The 22,514-nt window shown below is 41.4% G+C and overlaps 1 protein-coding gene across 2 annotated transcripts in view; it reads right to left on the minus strand.

Moving 5' to 3' along the window:
* The window catches only part of PAK3 (p21 (RAC1) activated kinase 3), a 355,050-nt gene that overhangs the window by 178,769 nt on the left and 153,767 nt on the right, over positions 1 to 22,514 (minus strand). For both annotated transcript variants that reach the window (XM_086918440.1, XM_086918439.1), the window contains exon 2: positions 21,341 to 21,537. In XM_086918440.1, the coding sequence (XP_086774566.1) occupies positions 21,341 to 21,515 (175 nt within the window). In that variant the 5' untranslated portion in view covers positions 21,516 to 21,537. The remainder of the gene's footprint in view (positions 1 to 21,340; positions 21,538 to 22,514) is intronic.

The following is a 22,514-nucleotide window of genomic DNA, read 5'->3' on the forward strand; positions in this document are numbered from 1 at the left end:
AGCAAGGGCTATTCAATAGAAGGGATCAATCAATCAATCAGAGAATTTGTAAACCGCGCTACTCACCCTTTAGGGTCTCAAGGTGCTGAGTGGGAGGTGAGCAGGTCTTGGGTCTGTCGTTGGTGGGTGGGGAAGGTGTTTCAGGTATTGGCGGCGAGGACGGAGAAGGATCTGCCACCGGAGGTCATTCGTTGGATGCGCGGGATGGCGGCAAGGGCGAGGCTGGCGGAGTGGAGCTGGCGGGCGGGGCTGTAAAAGTTGAGTGTCGTTCAGGTAGGCTGGTCCGGTGTTGTGGAATGCTTTGTGTGCGTGGGTGAGGAGTTTGAAGGTGATCCTCTTGTTGACGAGGAGCCAGTGCAGGTCTCTTAGGTGGGAGGTGATGTGGCTGGGGGGACGTTGAGGATCAGATGGGCCGAGGTGTTCTGGATGCGTTGTAGTCGACACAGGTGTTTGGCCGAGATTCCTGCGTAGAGTGCGTTGCCGTAGTCCTGTCTGCTGCTGACGAGGGCTTGTGTCACTGCTCTTCTTGTTTCGGTCGGGATCCACTTGTAGATCCTGTGAAGCATGCGGAGGGTGTTGTAGCCGGTGGAGGCGATGGCGCTGACCTGTTTCGACATGGAGAGGGCAGAGTCGAGGATGAATCCTAGGTTGCGTGCTTGGTCCGTGGGTGTTGGGAGCTGCTCCCAGTGCGGTCGGCCACCAGGAGTCGTCCCACGAGGAGGGAGTCGGACCTAGGATGAGGATCTCAGTCTTGTCAGAGTTCAGTTTCAGACGGCTGCTCCCCATCCACTCGGCGATGGCCTTCATTCCCTCGTGAATGTTGGTTTTGCGGGTTGTGGTTTTGGTGTGCGGGTCCTTGGTGAGGGAGAGGATAAGCTGGGTGTCGTCGGCGTAGGAGATGATGTTCAGGTCGTGCTGGCGGGTCACTTGTGTGAGGGATGTGATGAATATGCCATTACATAGCATTTTGGATTTCTATGCAGAGAACATTACTTCCTGGTACGCATGGAATATAGCTAATGTGGCAGAGACAGAAAAATAAGGGCATTTTGATCACGCTTGTGGTCGTCTATAGCCTGCACACCTATAGCTTCAACTCTGATTTTTCATTTACAACAGCTCAAACACTAATAAAGAAAAGATTCAGAGCCATGCCAAAGGAGGCTAGGGTGGTCATGCAGCTGAGGTGACAACCCGAAAAGTGCTCATCTTAAAGGGAAGGAATTACTCTCTAGTGTGAAAAAGGACTGCCCTATATTGGCCTGGATTTGAGAAATTCTTTTTACACATATACTAAAGACTCATTGAACAAAGTATGGTTGAGATGCAGCAAAAAAGAACTCTTGAGGTGAGCTTCTGAATTAGGAATGGCTGAATCTCAGAAGGAGCATTAGTGGGCAGTGTTTTACTCCAATTAAGATTATACAGAATGCAAAGTGTTACAGGTGAATGCACGGTCAATCACCGCACGTAGATACACGCAGACTTCTATTGTAAATTATATTTATTGCCACATGTAACCTGAGATCTGAATTTATATTTCGGTCGCTTAGACCTCTGTGTTGCAATTGTGTTTCTAAGTGTTGCAATACATTATACAAAGCACTAAGTTTGAACAATTTTGATTGACGTTTCCTTTGGAAAGGTGGGATGGGCCAGACAGAATATTGGACCCTAGGTGGTCCTAGGTGACTTCAATGTTGAACACATTTAAACACGGTCTAATTTAAATAACTTGAAATGAGAGGCCGAGATCAGACTGGTCAGGTGTCTTGACATTGGAATAATCTGTGTCAGACAATTCGTTTTCACAGCAAAAAAAATATATTTTATAAATGGGAATTTATGTGTGGTTTTAGACATTAGTCAGAAAGGGCACCAGTGACAGCCACTGAAACCAATGAGTGGGCTAAGCCCCGCAGAAGAAACCACATTAAAAGGACGCGGATATTTAGTGGTGGACAGCGAGGCCAAAATCTAGGATTTGGGAGAGTGGATGTTAACAGAAATGTCAAGACTCATGTCAGTTTCAGTGGCCATAATTCACTATGTGCTTCCTGGGGGCCAAGGGCATCTAGTGGGGATTGAGTATTAGCATGCATGAAGAGAAAATAATCCAGATTGTGAGGAGGAACAGGGGAGTGTTGACGTATTGATAACATGCGATAGGTTGGAGTGCACAGGAAGTCTGTGGGAGTGGACAAGGCCAAGGCCAAATACTGCTCAGAATTGTTAAGGATAAATGTAGGAAAATGCCTTTTTTTGATTGATGACCCTAAATTTTTCGGGGGAATGATGTAGGTGCTAGCCAGGCCCCAACGCATGTGCGGCACCTCTAAAAACTGTGCTGAAATTATTAAAATCCATGATTGGCAGATTTAACTTAGCTATAAGTCCCTACTATATGCTACCCAGTGTGCACAGGACCTGTAAGTTAAATTTCACAAGTGTACGGCAGCATCTATTGTGCCTCCACTAAAGTGACCATGTAAAGAATGACTTTAGGACTGTAGCAGAAGCCTAGCTGAGCATTTTTAAAACTGCCATTTCAACCTCGCAAAATCACCCTTAACAGGCCTAAATTTTCCTTTTAAATAGCAGTAGGTCACACCTAAATTAGACATTCTCAGCCCTAAGGCATGCGGCATAGTATTTAAAAGTAGGGCATATATATGTAATGTTTTTATGTGCCCTTACAGTGAAAAAGGCCCTTTACCCGTGTTTCACTTTAGCAAGGATGGCTGTGCCACAGACTACATGGGGTTGCTTCATTACATTTAATGGGGGCTGTTTCAGAACAGGTTTAGAAGAGGAGTTTCTCATTTCCCTTACATAGACCTCACAGGTGTGCCTAGAGCTTTGCCAGTGGAAGAAATTTTCTGCCAAACTGGGTTTCGGCAGAACAGTACATTGTAGGATTGTTTAGGGCCAAACCCTGAGGAAATTAAGTCAAAGTGGGTAGGTGTGCCCCATGGAACGTTTTCCCTATTGGAGTCTCCCTCACCCACAAGCTAGTACCAGGCATAAACGTGGCATCTTTAGATACCTTCTTGAGAACACCTTTGGACCTTTGAAAGACTGACTTACTGCACCTGCTGTTGAACCTATGGAGAGAACCCCCAAGGGCTGGACCTGATCCAACTTGCACCCAGGACAAAGAAGTGCACTCAAAGGGTCCGTTGGCTGATCTCCTGTTAAGCTACAGGGTCACAAAAGTGCAAAAAGTCTATTTTTATTTTTAAAAGCCCACCTGACCAGTTGCAATATTTGCCCTGGATCCTGATGGCGGCTTCTGGTAAAGCGAATCCTAACTTCCAAGACGTACCCAATAGGTCCTGCACCCGTGGCTGGTGTTAAGAATGCACTCCTCTGACCACAAAACATGCAAAATTGGACACTTAAAAAGAACAACTTTCCACCCAGATAACTAGCAGAGACTAGGCTAAAGCTTCAGCCACTGACTCGCAAGTCGGAGTCAACTCGCCAGTTTCCCCCACTGAAATGATTGACTTACACAAAAGTTGGTAAGTCTGAGCATAGACGTACTTCACTGAAGCAGACATCGAACAGCATACAACCACTGATAATACCTTCCTGAGCACAGATTCTGGACCTTTCCTGCCCAGAGCTTCCTGCTATCAACTGCATCAAGGTTCCCGCAGACGCCGATGGTCTCACAGGGAAACCGCAGTTTATGAGGCCACCTTATTCGAACCTTACTTTAGCTCCACCGACAACCTGTTGAGAAGAACTTTTATCCATAAGGTCAGAAGGTAAATCTTGCACCAGGACAAACCTGGAGCAGTAGCTCATGGATGGCTTTAACTTTTTACTTTGACCTGGTCTAGCACGACCGGATAACCGTGACTGGTGCTCTGCGCATTTAGGCGCTATTTTGACTTTAAAAGTCTAAAAATCATATCTCTGGTTCCATACAGCCCTACATCAGATTTTTTATCCTTTTTGGAGTCTGTTTGTTCATGAAGTTTTACAGTATTTTTTACAAATTGGAGTGGGAGTTTTATTGTGTTGTGGTTTACTTTGAACTGATAAATGTATTGCACATTTCTCCTAAGTTAAGCTTGTCTGTTCTGTGCTACATCTACCAAGGGTTAAGCTCCGGTTTACATTACTGAGACCTAACGGAACCTCGTACGGCATTATGACATTATTACTTAATGAGGACTCGCATCTCCCCCAACTAATAATCCTCTTTCTCACAGTAACTAATCAGTGCTACAGATGAAAACATGAGACTTGAACAGGCATCCATACTAGTCTGGCTATTCAATGGCCATGCAATGCCGAAGAGGGCTAGCCAGACCCCAAAATAAATGTTCATATCAGAGAATTTGAATGGTGAAACCAATCAAAACAATTGTATCTTTCCTCGTTGGGGTCTGATGTGGAGCATTGAGAGCAACCTCGCCAGTGGAGAAGTGTGGCTCACTGGTTAGAGCAGGCAGACCCTGAAGCAGAGGTCAGACTTGGGACCAGGGTTCAATTCCCGACGCGGCAGGGTCTTGAGCCCAAATGTCCACGGACTCGATAATTCTCGCTTCGGTGCCTACACTAATCATGGACACTCTGCAACTCTGGGCATTAGCTTGCTTAATCTCTACAACGGTCCCCCGCGGCGGGATGCCTGGCTTTCACCTTGGGGATGCCCTGTAGGGGCTATCTCACAGGGAAAAGCCAGGACGGGTTCCCAATGCAAGCGCCGAGATGCCTCCCGGTGATTCGAGCGCTATATAAGAAGACATAAAACAAAAACAAAAAACCTTAGAAGTCAAAAAGGAAGAGAGAAGCGAGCATTAGGAACTGCAGTAAATGTGTTTTACAATCAAGACCAAGGAATGCAGGTACTCCAAGAGCCATAATACAAAACAAAAAAAAACATGAATTATATCTGCAAGTTATCAGCTAGTTAGCTGGAGAGAGTTACCCATTTTGGTGCTAGAAATCCTCACTGGCTGCTAGACACAGTCTAAAAAACATTCAAAATATTACCCTGCCTTGTACTGATAGACAGAGGGGTCAGTGTCTGGTTTTTAAGAACCGTTTTCTTATTTTCAGCCCCTCTATTATACATAAAACATCAATCTGTGCTACCTTAAAGTTAATTAACAACGCATGGGTAGGCCATAATCAAAAAGGTTTAGATGCACATTAATAGCTGTGAGTATAACAATGCCTTTAAAACTCACAATAAACTATGGACATTTATAAGTTACAAAGCTGAAGACAAAATCTGCTGAATAACCTGGGGTCGAAAAGTTATACCTGCATCAAATCCTAAAATGTTTAACTTTTTAGATCCAGGTAAAATAAGATCAAAATGATACAGGGCAAAAAAACACTTACATTCTACACTTAATAGTTATTTCAAGACACTATAACTCACGGCCTGTCATGCACAGTGTTGCTGTCATTAATGTCAGGTGGTGTAATTCTGCTAAACCATTTTCGCAGTATCACTGTTAAATTTTCTTATAGAAAATTGCGTGGGGAAATTGTGTTTTGGACCTCCTACGTTTTTCTGAAACTTTTCAGAACAGTGCTGATTATTTTATTTATAGTTCAGGAAGATTCGTGAAACGGCACCAAAGTTAGAAGCAAATCCAAAAACTATGGTAACTAGGTCCTAACTACAACTACACAGTGGCAACAGTATTTTCTAACACACAGGACCTACGGGGGATTAAAATACTTAATTGTATATCGCTACCTAAGAAAATGGTAGCAAGGTTCATGCTAGCAAAGCAAATATTAGTAACTATTTTTCAAAATCTGATTAAATTGTGAAATTACATTTTTGATAACTTGACTGAAAATGTAACTTTATAAAAATGTACTTTACAATGCATGAGCTAGAACTGGCTTAAAGACAGTTCTGCCACTCAACACACTTCCAGAGCTAAAATATGCATCCTTGGCTGGGAGAATTCATAAGCCTGGCCTAGAAGACACTGCTGCTTCTGAGCACAGGAAGATCAGGGTGGCATTAACTCCTGACCACTCTGCAGGGAGTAGGTATCTATGAGAGCACATAAACAGCAGTCAGAACAAAGTACATCCATAGAAAAACTGCTTTTCACTTGGAGATGGAGGGGGGAGGCTTCTCCAAATTATTCCATGGACCTTCCTAGACAGCAATACTACACTCACATAGTGGGAGAGAACCTATTTGGACCCTCTCATGTGGAAGCAAAGCTCATCGAAATAGGGAGTGGCTAAGAAGTTGTTGACTGGCCTGCGTATTGTTAGGAAAGTTCTGCAATCCTTAATCAGGGGCTCCTGGGTAATCTTGCAGTACGCAAAGAAGACGTCTGCAAAAGGAGAGGGAGCCTGCAGGAAATGTTGGGCCTGGATGGCAGTATTTCTCTAATCAGTGGCTAGTTCACAGAATAAACCTGGCACCTCAATCACTATCTCTTTAGAGCATTCCTGAACCTGTTAAGACACCACTCGAAGAAGGCCCTGCTGGATGAAGACTTGACTCCTGCTAGAAGGTCTGATTCAAGAACTCATGCCTGGCTTCCAGGAGCCTGAACTGCTGCCCAAAAGTCAAGTATGTGGCTTCCCGGTGGGCATCTTAGGGTACACATGAAGCAGATAGAATCATCCTGAAGAGGGCACAACTGACCACACAGTATTAAGTAGTAGTTTTTTTTTTAGCATAGTTAATTTAAACCATTGCAATTCCTCCATAAAAACACTAATATACACACAATACATTTTTCGCCATTGGAATAAAATTACATCTACATAAAATATGTTTTCCATTTCATATTTCCTATTAAAAATCATGACGTTTAGTACATTTCAAACATTAAAATAATAAATCAGATTGTTTTTAATGTCCACACGGGTTTAGATCCTGCAGGAGACCTGGCTGAAGAGAGATATAGTGCCTAAAATCAGTCTGCCCTTAGGATCGATCGGCTGCAGGACTGGCCAGAGGTCACTTTCCCAGCAGTCGAGGAAAAGTAGAAGTTCATTATTTTTTGCATCTATGGAGAATAGAGAAAAGGTGAATACCCAGGAAGGTAGAACCCTAGGCAAATACATACAAATTATGCTTTTCCTTCTGAGAACAGTTTGTCACCCTGAAAACAGGTTTGGTGGGACCACATGGTGTCACAATTGGCATTGTGAAGTCTTTCCAGCCTACAATGCCCAGGCTTACCCGGCCCTAGGATTTTGACTTTCAAAAAGTGACTAAGTCCTAAGGTAAAAACCTTAGATCGTGGTGAAGCAGCAAATCAGACTTGCTAAACATGCTCAGTAGCCATGTAATCCAGCTTTTTCCATCTCTGAGCTTTTGGCCCCAAAACCAACAGCTTCAGCCCCTACTCGACAATGACAAAGAGGAATAGTCTAAAAACTTTCACTGAGGCAACCCCCTTGGTATGTCTGACCTATCCCTACTGTGGTCGGCCTGAAACTGTGCTTAGGTTCAGGTCAACCCCAGACTGTTGTTTTCAAACAGCACTTTACTTTCTAGGTAATTTGTGTCCTATTTTGTTATGCATTCTCTCTTGTCCTATTTTAATGAACTTGGTGTCAGTTTTCTTACTGCATTTTTTATATTTTTCCTAAATTGGTTTGGGAATTTTAATTTATTATGTATTTTACTTTAAAGTTGTTGGTACTGCTTGACCTTAACATGCACTTTTTCTGGGGATTGGATGCGGTTTGTACCTTAGCTACCAAGGTTTGAGCAGATGCTCTCTCAGAACTCTGTTTTCTTCCCCGAAGTTTTATATAGCACAAACTTGACCCACAATTGCGCTTATTAAGTTGGTAGGTATCATCATGCTCCAAATTATTTACCCCAATTTCTGGCAGGCCCCATTGGCACTGTAACAAACCCATGAATTGTAACCTGGCGAGCAGAATGCTGAATGCAGCCGAAAGACCACAAATAACTAGGAACACAGCAAGACATTAATCCTAAAGATGATGGGTGTCATGCCAGAACCCAACAGCAGTGGTTTCACACACGTGAGGTTTCATTTGGAAACAAACAGCCATTAGGGTATTAGAATTAAGCATTTATCATACACTTGTCGAAGCAGAAGGTAATGAATTACATATTTGTCACTGTTATCTAGATAGTAGCAACCTGAACTTACTTAATAAGTTTTAATCCTTGTTCCATTATATATAGCTACTCTAAGATGCAGGCAGATGGATAAGGGACAACGAATTGCAATAGAACTCAGAAGGGAAGTATTTATAGAATGGATGCAGCAGACAAGGAGAACGTACTTTTGAGCACATGGATTTGTGTATGTGGTGACATTCATAATCTCATGGCAAAGTGACATATGTGCATCAGAGCTCAAGGCAAGCCAGAGCAGAAGAAAGATAAGCAGAGAGACAGGAGAGGTGGGTAGCAGCCAGACCCATCCCTGACAAGCTGAAATTAGGAATTAGGTTGTGATGCACAGTATCAAAGTGAAGAGAAAGGTCAACAGAGTGTAGTGGAGCCAAAGGGTATGAAGTTGGAGACTTCATAAATTGGATCTCAGGTACTCAAGGACACTTCTAAAGGCCATAATTTTCAGGCCTTTTAAAGAAAAACAAGGAGGTGGTACACAGCCATCTCTGCGCAGGAACTAATAGTCTTGTAAATGTTGTTGTACATTAAACTGAAGTGCACTCTAGCCACAGAAATGTATTTTTATCAAATAATTATTTGTCTCTGTATGGCACACACAGAATAAATCAAAAACACAAAAGGTGATAGGAGGAATGCTTGCAATAAGTCTAACCACAGGCAATTGCTAAGGGTAGCATTCCAAACCATCGTTTTTTTGCTCAATGTGCCACCTCAGATTACACACAGCAATATGCAAATCAGTCTTGACCCTGCTCCAATAGGAAAAGTCAAGACCGAACTGTCAGGCCAGGTCCTCCCTGAACCGGAACAAATAGAATACCTTCAGTTAATGCCAAGGATCCATCCATGCACTCTTACATCATTTTATTATGCAGGCAACTATAACCATTAACAGAAAAGTAAGATTCAGTTTAACGTTGTGGCATGCAAAGACATTCTCAACTTCACTGCTTATGGTCTGTGCATGGTAGATTTTACATGACAAGGTAAGCAACAGAGTAGAGAATTTGTTTCCTCACATTGATGGCAGACCAAAAGGTTTTGTTTTGGATGTTCCCCCATGGGGTTTCCAACATCAACATGACTAACATGTCTAGCCGAAAGAAGTAATCTATGCCTGATGTTTTTGCATTCTTGGTGTTCTGTTTGTGAGCACTCAATTCTATTCTGCTCTACGTAAGTATTGGCAATTCATTGCAAAAGATGCACAGTAAGAGATGATGAAACTGGAAAGCGCCAAGGATGATAAACTTAAGTACATCTGTGCCAGATTCCCAGAGTGAGACACAAAAGGTTGCCACATCATTATAGGAAACCTGTCACAGAATAAAATAAGACCTATTCTGATAAATAAGACTGCAGCTCAGGCTTGAAAGTGCCCTCGCAGAAGGCTAGAAAGATTTAGAGACATTGTCCAAGTAATACAAATATTAAGCGTGTGTAGTAATGGTGGGGTGACTTGTGAAGGATATTTCATTGCCTGTGACAGTATGAAACATAGTGAAAACCTTAGTGGAAAAGACTTTGTTCACATTGATGCAACCCTATCTCAACCCATTTCCCTAAATCTATTAGAAGTGGGTTGTCAATGAGTTATAGTACTGGAACATCAGTGTCCAGAATTGCTCATCGAAGTACTGGATAGAACAGAACTTGACTTTTTTTCTTTCGCCTTGTGATATCCACTGTATGATTGGATATCGCATTTACTTTGTAACTGAGAACTGTGCTTAAAATATTTCTGAAGCCCCCAATTCAGCAATTTTAATTCCAAATGTAGAGTACTCTACTATGTTCATTAAGAAAAATGAAAACAGACCCAGTTTTCTTTAAGAGCTCTATAGATGGCTTGGAATGATCATGAAGATCAGAGTAGCAAATTGGTCATCACACACCTTTTGACCCAGATGGTATTTCAGGACTAAAGTGATGGGACATTGTATATTGTTTTGAATGAAGCTTGGTAACTCAAGTGTGCAGCACATAATGATCACAGGTACTACCAGACTGTTCTGACTCGCAAACAGTTAATGCATATTAACGTTTTAAGAGATTTGCTGTCAAATAAGGTACGCAGAGGCTGGAAATAGTACAAAAAGGTTGCAAGCTGCAGCACAGCCCCCTTGGCGGCATGCTTCATCATAGGGTCCATCCCGGTCCTCTACGGACAGTGGTGTGCTGCTGCTACTACTACTTCAAAATAAGGCCAAGGCTCTTGGAGATGACCCGGAGTCTTTTGAGGATTTTCTATGCTCGAGGGAATATTGAATTTTCCAGATGAGCACTACTGATATACTAACAAGCAGTAATTTGTCGCAACCACTAGGTGCCATCCAAATGATTCTGACTTACTTCACCTTACGCGCTGGACCGGATGATGACGGAAACAGTCCAACAAAGCACATTCCCACAGGATGAACTGAAGGGTAATCTGTCCGCAGTGCATGGATAACCACAGTGGCTCAAGAAAAAAGAAAATCTGTGAAAGCATTCTGAATGTGAATACTTAAATATGTTGGTCTGCCTTAAAGGGCTCCAACCCGTAGCTCGTGAGCTACTGTAGATTTCCAGCTACCTAAGTAGCTCACCTGTATGCAGCCCAGCTGATTACATTCGACAGCTTTTGCTTGCTTGAATTAATCTACATATAATCAAATTGGAGGTTATACAACACTAATAATATTAGTAGCTCTAAATGCGTTTCATTGAGCATAAGTAGCTCTCAGTACAGAAAAGGTTGGAGAGTGATAAAACATTGGAAGGTGGTGTTTGAATAAATGAATAAACAAATGTTAACCATTTGCACTATATGGAACCAATCCTTGAAAATAGAGGTAGGTTATTACTCTCATGTCAAAATTAGATAAACCATCCTGTTGTTTCCTAGCTGGCGGAGGGCTTAGTTTAGTTCAATGGACGCAAACTGTACTTTTAAGTGAACAATTCTTTATCATTGTAATCTAACTCCTTGCTGACTAAAAAGAAAAACATGCAACTCACAAACTTCACTCAGCAAGAAGTGAAGAACGCGTTTTTAATGTTAAATAAAAAAGAGATCCGTCAACAACAGACAGCCAAGTGATTAGTCATTCATAAAAGTGGGCATTCATTTCGAAACTGGCTGCGAAGTTGAGAAACATCCTTTCTTTGGGCTGTCGGGAAGCCAGTGGGCGTACTTGGCAAACCTCCCCAATCCATCTTTTTATGCAGATGCCCTAATGCCACATCCAGCCATTGCACAAGGTATATTTCAAGAACTGATCCTTAAAACTCAATTTACAGCTCGTCTGCTTTCAAAAGAGATTGAGTTAAAGACGCCACACAGTTCTTACCAGAAGACATCTCTCATCAGGTATTATTTCATGATCGAGACACCTGAACAGAGAAATATATTTACAGACAACTCTAGCTGTCAAGCAACTACTCTATTGAAAAAATTGTTAAAAACAAAAAAAAATTAAGATCACTGCAATGATAAACAAAACAAGGTGAAATCAACTAAATAAGAAATATTTAACAAAAATGTTAACACTTTTATATGAAGGATTGGCAATACCAATGAGTCTGGCTTATTAATTAAAGTTCTTTTTGAGTCATAAATTAAAACTTAGGGACACATTATGTCATCCTATCTGTACTACTGTCACTCATATATCATTTCATCTATGCACCCCCTTTTAAGTGGGTTTAACAAGAATTCTCACGTACAAATCTTCTACCCAAGAGTTTTTCAAGTGAGTAACCAACACACTTGCTAAATTAGTCCGTGAGATTTCATGTAACAAATTGCCAGACTACATCTTTCAACAAGGTGTGATAACAATCCATCCTTTAACACCTATTGACTTTAATAAATGTATTTACTAAGTAAGCGAGGCCATATACGTTTGTCTTAACTTTTCAAACTAAACAAAATCCACCTATGACATCTGGCATGACTTTTGAATGAAACAATCATGCCTACAGACTTTATCATTGGCTTTTTGCCATAACAAACTGAAACCTCCTGTACTGCACATAGCTAGCTACCATCAAGCACGGTCATACAATTACAAAATCTATACAAGATTCAGTAGATTAAACAATGTATAACCCCCCTGAAAAAGGACCAAGATGTACTATGCTGACAATCCTCAACTCCTGAAGTGTGTGCCAGATGAGGTAGCCATCACCAGAACCCATGCCTACTGCATTAATCTGCGAGATTCCATGTAACTAAATATCCGTCTACAAAATGCAAAACAGCAATGACAATGCACCTTTTATGGCCTATTGGTGTTAAATGCATTTCAAAATATTTTTTTCAGGCCTACTGCCTCTGTCACTGGTTTTTATAATAAGATCAGAAATACAGTATTTGACTGAGACTTTCACAAAGAACAAATCAGGCTAATAGCCTTTACCATTTACTTTTCAAAATAATCAATTTATGTCTGCATAAGATTTCACGTAAAGCAACACTCAGCTATACAGTCAGAACATTGAATATACACAAAATCACAGTTGGGAAAAACATATTCAACCCCTTCTCAAAGGGTTCAAAAAGATTTATATGTGCAAATCTTCTACCTGCAGGGTTTGTCAGAGACGGAAACTCCTTGCCAACGACAATACTTTCATGTAATGCAATAAACAGTTTACAGGCTCCAACACAGGATAACAATGCACACTTAAAGACCTATTGACTTTACCATATTATTTTCACAATAAATAAGTCGGACCAATTGTGCTTACCGTACATTTACGTAATAAAGACAGACCTACAGCTTCTGGCATAACTTTTTAAATTAACCAAACAAGCCTATCTATAGCCTTTATCACAGTCCTGTCAAAGTAACTAGCTCAGACCTCCATAAGCGTTCCCACAACGGTATATAACCATAAATTATAAACATGTACAAAATTACAGTTGACAAAATATACAATCCTTCCTAAAACAGCATAACAAGGATTCTTAAAATACAAATCTTCAACCCCCAGGGTTTGTTACAGGAGGTACCCAACAGCAAAACCCTTAATAACTCAAGGGCTCTGTGACAGACGCTCTAACAATATACTTTTCTACAAGCATCAATACAGTAAATTGACAATCCATACAAGAAGCCCTGTTGTTTTTTACACATACTTTCCATAGTAAATATGTCGGCCCAGCTTCCTTTGATGTAACATTTCATGATAAACAGATCATGCTTATGACCTCAATCAATGGCTTGTCACCATAACACGCTAAGTCCTGCTGTGGTGAGCGTAAGCTTCATCAAAAGGTACAACATGTAAAGTAGTCAACACTTTTTAGCAGCAATACACAACTTCTGCACAATCAAAATCATTTCTCAAGGAAATCAACATTTGAACATTGCAAAAGCCCCCCTCTTAGTAGGCCAGATATTACAAATTTGTAGAAAAATTTAAGTTGGCATGATACACAACCTTCCCTAAAACAGCCTAACAAGGATTCTCAAAGTGCAAATCTTTTACCCCTAGGGATTTTCACAGGTAGTAACCAACACCAAAATGCTTGTGCTCTCAGGTAATCTGTAAGGTTCCCAGTAACATAAAACCAGACTACAATCATTAACATAGTGCAATGACAATCCACCCCTAAGAGCTTCCTGGCGCTTACATAAGCTTTTCATAGAAAATAAGTCAGGCCTATTGCGTCTCTAACTTTTCATAATACACAAAATCAGGCCGATAGCCATGACCATAACCAGCCTAGTCATACTTTTCTGGGTGTATCGATCTCACAAGGCACACATTGCAATACATGCACTCTTTAAGCAAGCAACAACTTCTTTCCAATCAAATTCTGTACTCAAGGCAACCAACATTTGGTGGAACCAAAGACCCTTTCTTAGTAGCGCCTTGTAAGGTTCTTTTTCTGCTGACAATACAAGGTTGAAAACAACCGCACTGCCAAGTCAGCCCTAAAAACAAGGTAAAAACAAGGTAAGTTCATGCACAAGACTAGTTTAGTGTTAGGGTTGCAGTTTAGGGTAAGGGCCAATGTTGGAGGAAGGGTTAGAGTTAGGGTAAATTTAGAATTATGCAAGTGAAATGCATTTTTATTGAAAATGACCGGTTTCATTTTAGGAGACTGTCTAAAGAAAAGAAATGTGTTCTTATACTTTTTTTTAGTAACAGTTTCTCAGTCGAGGCACTGTCAGGACATAGATGTCATCTACCCGAGTACACAGGTTCCCACACCGAAGTACAACGTTTCTGTTCAGGGGACCTTTTTCAGAAGGAAATCTCTGTGTCAACAATTCAACAACCACATAAGAAGATTCTTCTTACGACATCAAGTCTGCATAAGCTCCAAGGCTCTGATCCACACTTTTCTCTAGATTTTCAAGTCTATGAATGTCCTCTATTTCCATACATACATCTCTTCTACTCTTATGCTTGAAAAAGGACAACCCACTGGATCAGTCGATCACCTTTTCTGCTTTCCACAGGTTTTTTTCCTGCTGGAGAAATCTTTCGCGGTTACTCCAATCGTACTAAATTTGTGCCCACATGCCTGCAGGACACTAGGTTTAGGAACACAAATTGGGTACGCAGAAACATTGGTAGGTTTGTGAATGGCCACATACTTAGGAGTTTGTAGGTAGGCACTACCTTACCTACAGCTATTTCCTAGCCCTTCCCCTGGGAGCACTCATTTGTTGAACTGCTACCCTAAATCTAGAACAGCGGCCTTTACATCGTGCTATCGGTTAGAAAAACAGGATCTGCTATGCACAAGTGCAGATGGATTTTATGCAGCAATGCAGGAATTTGCTGCAGCAAAATGATTATGATCAAGTCCTTCATTCCTATTTAAGGTAAGAGAGCAAACAATTTGCCAATATAACAGGAACATCACAGTACGTGCAACCAGCTCTAGTGCTTGTATCTGATCGACAAGGCTGGACTTGGAACGCAAAGCAGCCCGGACAACATTTTTTGTCCAGCCCCTAGCGAAGCAAAGCCTGCCCCGGGAGGCTGGAAACGCTTGCTTGCTTCTTTTGTCACAGGGGGGGTTGGGGGGCGGGGGACGTAGATATTGCAGCCCTGCTGCAAAACCGGCCCCCACTAACAAAACTGGCCCTCATCGCTGAAAAACCGTCCCCACCCTTCCAGCCTCCCGGGGAACCGCCAGATGCCCAAAACAGCCAGTCCAGCCCTGCTGATCGATTCCTGATCAAGGACCGAACTCTTCCTGGCTCATTATGGTGGACCAGGCCTCTACTTTTAACACCAACGCTCTCTAGCAAAAGAGTGGGTACCCTTTAAAGGGACCATCCATTGAAAGATGTCACAATACATCTCAAAACCCCAGCTGACGTCCTCACACAAAGGAACATTCTAGAAGTTCCTGTAGTTGAACCTTGGAAAGGCATGACTGGGCAAACAGAACTGTTCTATTTTACTCAACACTGAATGGACCCTTTAAAATAAATCTCTAGCAAGTAATAAAATTTTGTGTAATGATGTTAAAAATTGACCCACTTTTGCAGCGTATTTCAATTGCCCAATATTTAGCAACAATTTACTCTGTGACCTGGTTGTATTCTGAAAGGCATGCCACATTCGTGCGCGTGTCTTTTGAAAAGTATGTCGCACGGTGACAGATGCGGTCACCCGCCAACTAATGTGTCACAATTCAGTACCTACCCAGGTCTTCACGGCCAGCACCACTCAGTGGTGCATGGGTGGAAAGGGAAACAGACAGCACGTTTACTTGGCATGAAACACAACATCACTCCCTTAACCAACATAAAAGACACTAAAAGGTTTTTAAATTAAGTATAATTGATCCAAATATGCTACAGAGCAGCTTTGATGAGTCCTGGAGATTTTCTGACACCTTTACCTGCATTTTAAAAGGGACATATTGCAGACTAATGTAATTTTTTATCAGTTGGAATTAAAGGATGCGGAAGTGCACTTACTCAACAACTACTAGTGGTTTTCTCAGAGCAGAAAAACAATCAATAGATTGATTTTTTTCACACTGAAAAGCAGTTTTTATGTTGCACTGTGGTGATAAGGGCGGAACAGTATGTGGCAGCATATCCACGCATGGAGCAGGCAGCATATCACTGCATCTAACACCCACAGAACAGTGCATGTATTAGGGCACTGATCAATGTATGTAGAATGAAGCATGTTCCAGCTTACATGTAAGTGCATGAACAATGGAGACTGCAGAGACAGATCAGTGCAGTGCAATTGAAGATATGGTAGGAAATCAAATCACCACATAGATCACTGCAAAAACTCACTGCAAGTAGAAGGAACAGGGTGCAGATCACTGCCTACAACAGAGAACAAGTCAACATGTGTAGAAGGTGGCACAGTGCAAATTGTTGCCAGAATCAATACATGTAATAATGGCACACGTAGCTGGGCTTGGATCAATACAAGAAGCTGGAGCTGGAAAAGTGATAAATGCAATCCTGTTCAGCAACAACGTGTATTTGTAAAGCGCATGTTCACCCAAGGATGTCTATTCGCTGAATAACAGATGTTTGATAGCCAACTCAATGGTACTCATTTAATCAACCCCAGAACAGTGAAAGGGTGAGTGGACCACCGGGATTTGAACCTGTGGTTAGGAGCTCGAAAACAGACCTTTACAGTGGAAGCATTAGTTCACTAAGCCGCTAGTCGCTGCTCCATACTAGTGTATGTTTGGGCATTTCATGTACAGGTTGCATACATTAGAATGCTTTTTACACAGTGCAATGTCCCCTCTAACACAGGACAGAATCAGCATTATGCAGTCAAACGGGCGGGGTGAACGCGGAGATGGATGCAGGTGGAGCCTCAAATCCACTTACCAGACGAGAAGAGGCTGGAGACAGGCTGGGCCACAGAAGGAACCAGCTATTTAACTATTCTCCTGCCCTGAGGTAGAAGGGACTCTTCCTGGGCCACATCCTCATTGAGGATTTTGGCACCATGCCCACTCAAAAATGTACAGAGAAGCGATGCACAGTAAAGGACGTGCTTTTTGCAAAACACAGAAAATGTGAAACTTGCTGTGACTTCCTGCCCCAGGCCTCAAAAATGCTCTATGATATTTTGTGAACAGTAAAATAAGTAAAGGACACATTTTACTCATTGACAGAGAAGTAACACGGTCTTCGATTTTCAAGTGCCTCAAGCGGTCCGAAACACTGCACAATAAGCATTCCAAGCGGATGGTTTTTCAGAATATGTAATGTATCTGGCCCACCTACCACATCTGGCTTAGCCCGCTTGCTCAGACCCCTCATCTGGGAACTTTGCAGTGCCTACATACTCTCTGTGCATGTTGATGTGATAGACAACAGCTTCAGAGTTGGTGTCCCAACATCCCCACCCACTAGTGGCCTCTCAGACTGGGGGATGGACAGAAAAGTTGTCTAAACAGTCAGCATGGGATCATACAAGCAACAACCAGAAGAATTGTATTCTCTGCAAAGGACCTTACACATAATTTAACCCCTTCGCTGTGGGAGGGGTCGGCGCGCGGCGCTGCCGTGCTGGTGACGAGATGAGCTCGTCATGAGGCACAGCGGAGCTGCCCTCATGACGAGCTGAGCTCGTCACGGCCACACCCGTTTTTGGAACGTTCAGCACAGCGGGAAAATTATCCCTGCGTGCGAACGTTCCAATGGCCGTGACGAGCTCAGCTCGTCATGAGGTCAGCTCCGCTGTGCCTGATGACGAGCTGAGTTCGTCAGCAGCACCCATGAGGTTAAGGAGAAAAACAAAATAAGGACCTGGATTAGTATGGGGAAAAAGCTTCTTCCTTATAAAAGGAGTGCTTCTAATGTGCTTTACAGAATTGGGGTTCAAACTAGAGAGAAGGCACGGAGGTGAGCCTTACTCACACAGAGGACCACATGGCACAGCAGTGGAGTATCATGGAAAGCATGGCAGGACACACTCATCTACAACACCAACGGGTATGTGCCAGTATATAAGATTTAAGGGGGCAACTAAAGTTAGGCCGTAACATGCAATATTTGAGATCTTATGTTATACTATGCACACTGTCACTTTACTAAGGCTCGCAAATGAATAATGCATTGCTTAAGTTTTTATATGCAGTATTTGTATCTCTTGTGCCTTTCTATGTACAATGCCACCTTTCAGAGGCTGGGAATAAGTTACCTGTTGAGCTGGTAGGCCGAATATATAAAGGGCTTCTTTGGGCTTCGTACTGCAATACGTAATATTTACATATTCTATCTTGCGTTATGCACAATGTCACTTCCGAAAGGTTGTATTTATAGGATTATAGTATGCAATATTCATTTATCTTGAATGGTGCTATGCACGTTGTAAATGTATAAAGGTCAGCAAACTGATGCTCTTAAAGTGATTTATTTGATAGGCTGTAGAACGTTTTCTTTTTATTGCTGATTTTATTATGCATTATGCACCGTTGACTTTTATTGTTGTCACATGTTATGTGGACCTCCGTCGGAGATCCATATAAAAAATAAACTAAACTTGAAACTATTTAAATGATTCATACATGAGCTGCATTTTCCCAGTCTTCTCTCATTTCAATAATCTTTATTCAGTCATTAAAAGGACCATAAAACCACAGAATAAAATACATACAGTCAACAAGCTTAAGAAAATTTCCAATTTCACGAAGCATATCTCCTTCTCAATTTGATAGCAGCAGAAATGCAAGTAAGAACAGAAAAAACACATTTCTGAAGATAGAGGTTTTAAAAAATCCATCCCTTCTTGGTAAAATGGTCAGGCATTAAAATTGAGATAATAGCAAACGCTCAAAGTGCGGTACAAGGTGCAAAATAGCATAAAAGTTGCAGGGATTTGAGTGGAAGAAGCAGCACATGGACAGCATGGTAGAGATGCAAACCAAGGTCTAATGAATGGAAAAGCAACTAGGAAAAGGATTATATTTAATCTGAATCTTATCAAGTATAATTTATGTTCTGAATTTACTATCCATTTTAAAAAGGGCTCTATTCCAGAAGTGGTAGATATTGATATGCAATTCAATATTGAAGCCATGTCTAAAGCTCTCACCATTTGAGCCTCCGCTCTACACAAGAGGAATTTTCGCTTCACTAAGGCTTTTGTTTGTGGTCCAATACTTTCTGGAGAATCAAAAAGTGTTCTTAAGTCTAAGTTAGAAAGAGTACTCCTATCATAGGCCAGTCATGGGACAGAGCTATTATCACTTAAATGTAAAAAGTCCAACACACACCTAGAAATCACGGCTTCTGGGGTGCTCCATATTTTCACCCACAGTAAAAGTGGAGCCATTTTAACAACATCTTCCAAAAACCCTATACCCAATTCTCATTTGCCTGCAGTCTTCCCAGGGATATATGACCCCACACACCTGCTCAATAGGTTCCTACAGCAAGGCATTTACTCTTGTAAAGTAGTTACCTCCTTTGTGGGCTTGTGGCCCAGTTTTCTTGCCAATTTAAAAATCGAATAACAGACTATCCCTATCTTCTGAGTTGATTGATTTATTAATCTACCCCAGGTCAAATCATCTTCAAATAAAATACCTAGGTAGTTAAAGTGGGGGATCTTGGAGTTTCCCCTAAAAAAATCTTTGAATTTGTGTTCTTAGGACCACTAGTTAAAATAAAAGATTGTTTTATGATTCAGTTTAAGTTTTAAATTAGTCATAAAAGCGTTAAAATCGTGTTATGTGTTTCTTGCAAACCATTTGCTGTTCGTGCAATTTAACTGTGTCATCTGTATAAAGTTAAACTTGGACTGTGTTAGAGCACATTCTGGGGTATCATTGCTACAAGAGCCAAGGGCTTTGTCCAAAGCATTAATATAAAATAAAATAAACTGAAATTGGGCTAAAATACAGCCCTGCCTTACCCTTGCTGTGTGTAGCAAACACTGACAGTCCTACTCAAGTGAAGGCGCCTAACAAGGTTCAACAAGGCGGGTTCAACTCCTGCAAGCTCCATCAGTTCCCATAGTTTCCCCCTAACTACCAAATCAAAGGCACCAGAGAAGTTCATAAAAGCCATGTGAAGGGCACCTCTCCGGACCTGGACGTACGTTCCCATGATGAGGGATACATTTAATGCTTGCTCAGTGGTCCCTAGACCTGGGCGAAACCCATATTGTACTTTAGGAAAAGATTTGTTTTCTTCGGCACATTTTTCAAGTTTTCAAAGTATTACAAGCCCTAATATTTTTACTGTATCGTCTAACTGCGAGATTGGGCAGTAGCATGCTGGGAGGTTCCGCTCACCTTTTTTGTATATCTGTACTATAACCGATCCTCGCCATGAATCCATCAGGGCTTCCCTGATGACTGCTCTAAGTACATTTGTGACTAATGGTGTAGTATGCAACATTCAAATATCTACTAAGGTGCTATGCACGTTGTCACTTATAAAGGGTCAGCAAATGATGCTCCTAAAGTGATTTATGTAATAGGTTGAAGAATTAATAGTTCCTATTTCTGATTTTATTATGTATTACGCACCTTTTTTTTATTTTTGTCACGTTATGTGGACCTCCGGAGATGCATATCATAAGAAACTAAACTTGAAACATAACTTGAAACTATTTAAATGATTCATACCGGAGCTGCATTTTCCCAGTCCCCTCTCAAATGCATAAACCAAGCAGTTTTCCTTAAATCCATACCTGTATGTATTTCTATCGAATGTACATTCTATTTTGTGTCCCTCACATGACCTTTTTATATAAGTGATCAAACTGACATGTGATTAGTAGAACGGACTGAGCTTGTGGTAAACAGGAATAGAGTAAGGGTTAAGACAAGGGTAAAAATTGATAGAGTTCTTTGGTGCTGCTAATTTTCATCAATCATTCTCAGTGTATTTTATTGAGGTTAATGGCAGGATCATTCGGCAACCCGCTCACTAACCAGATGGACACCAAGATATGTGTTAAGAAAGTTACACATGCCTGCAGGGCCCAAGATCACCTTGTGTGCTTCCCTCTACAAGGAGGATTTTTGTGCTAGACTTGTTGCTTCATAAATGAATGAGTGATAAGGGATTGTTACATGTACAGTTGTGTGCCACTTCAATGTAAAAAGTACTTTTCAGAAAAGGTCTACACAACAATCAAATCACCTAATACCCACACCCCATCCACAGAAAAACAATGTAAAACAAAGCCAAAAATACAAGACCAAGAGCATTCACAATGATCCCTTCATAAAGCCCCAGACTAATACTTTACTTTTATCCCCTCCTCCTGGGAAGATGGAACGAAGTCTGGCTTTTTTATTCTTCTCTTCAGGGGCCATCGGGAGTGGTTTGGAGCCGTGGTTCAATATCGAAGAGTCACGGTTGTTACTGTTCATTCTCAGTGGAGGAGCCGGAGGTTTCTCGTCAGTATCCACACTATCGGACATCTTCAGCAGCCCTCACAACCTCCTAGGACCAAAGAAGAAGCAGAAAAGGAATTAATACCAGAAACAAAAATATGTAAATCATTATTTGGAGAAGCAGTTTCTTTTTTCAGATCTTATGGTGTAGATCTACACATTAGGCAATTCACTAAAGCAATAGACAAGCAAGTAAAGAAGATGTTCACCACAAACCAGGACTTTTTAGGAGAATTCTAAAGCCCGTCATATCAGATTAAACAAAAGCATTCAGCTCTCTCCAGATGGCTCCTTTGAAACTTACAATAAGTGGTCAATATGCCACCACAAATTGAAAAGGTGTTTCACTGATTCCCCAGATTAAAATGTAGTGCTTATATATTGAGATTTTGACCGACATCACAACAGCATCTTTTTTTTAGGTCATTCTAGATGGTTAAATACCGGACGTATGTAAATAAAGTGATTGAGGTAAAGGTAAGTCATAGGAAATCTGATAGATGTTCTTGAGGCAGGGCATGTTAGACAAAAATAAATAGTATTATAGATGAGTAATGGAAAATAACCTGAATCTTGTTCACAGAGTGGTTATGTATGGCATCAAATAGACAGTGAGAGCAAAGTTCAAGTTCCCTAAGATGTCATTCAGGACACCCAGGAGAAAAATGTTGACTATGCATTTCTTACCCACCTATAATTTTAAGATATATGGTCTACTGCTTTGAACATAATAGCATAGCACAGAATTAATGGGGAACTATCAATAACATGGTTTCCCCATCCCCACCTCAAAGATTTATTTTATAAAAACTGGTCTCCTGCTAACGACTCCCACCACTCACTAAAATTACCTCTAATTTAAAAAGAAACCGGGCCCTCTGCAACTGACCCCAACCTACTACATTTAATGTCATCCATCCGCACGACCCTCTGTGCCATCCATTCCCCTATCTGATCAAAACTGCGTACCACGTTCTTCAAAGCAGAACGCAAGCGGCTCACTTGACCGTGCGTGACTCTGCAGCA

Source organism: Lissotriton vulgaris, chromosome 4_1 (assembly GCF_964263255.1).
Source record: "Lissotriton vulgaris chromosome 4_1, aLisVul1.2, whole genome shotgun sequence".
Lineage (NCBI taxonomy): Eukaryota > Metazoa > Chordata > Amphibia > Caudata > Salamandridae > Lissotriton > Lissotriton vulgaris.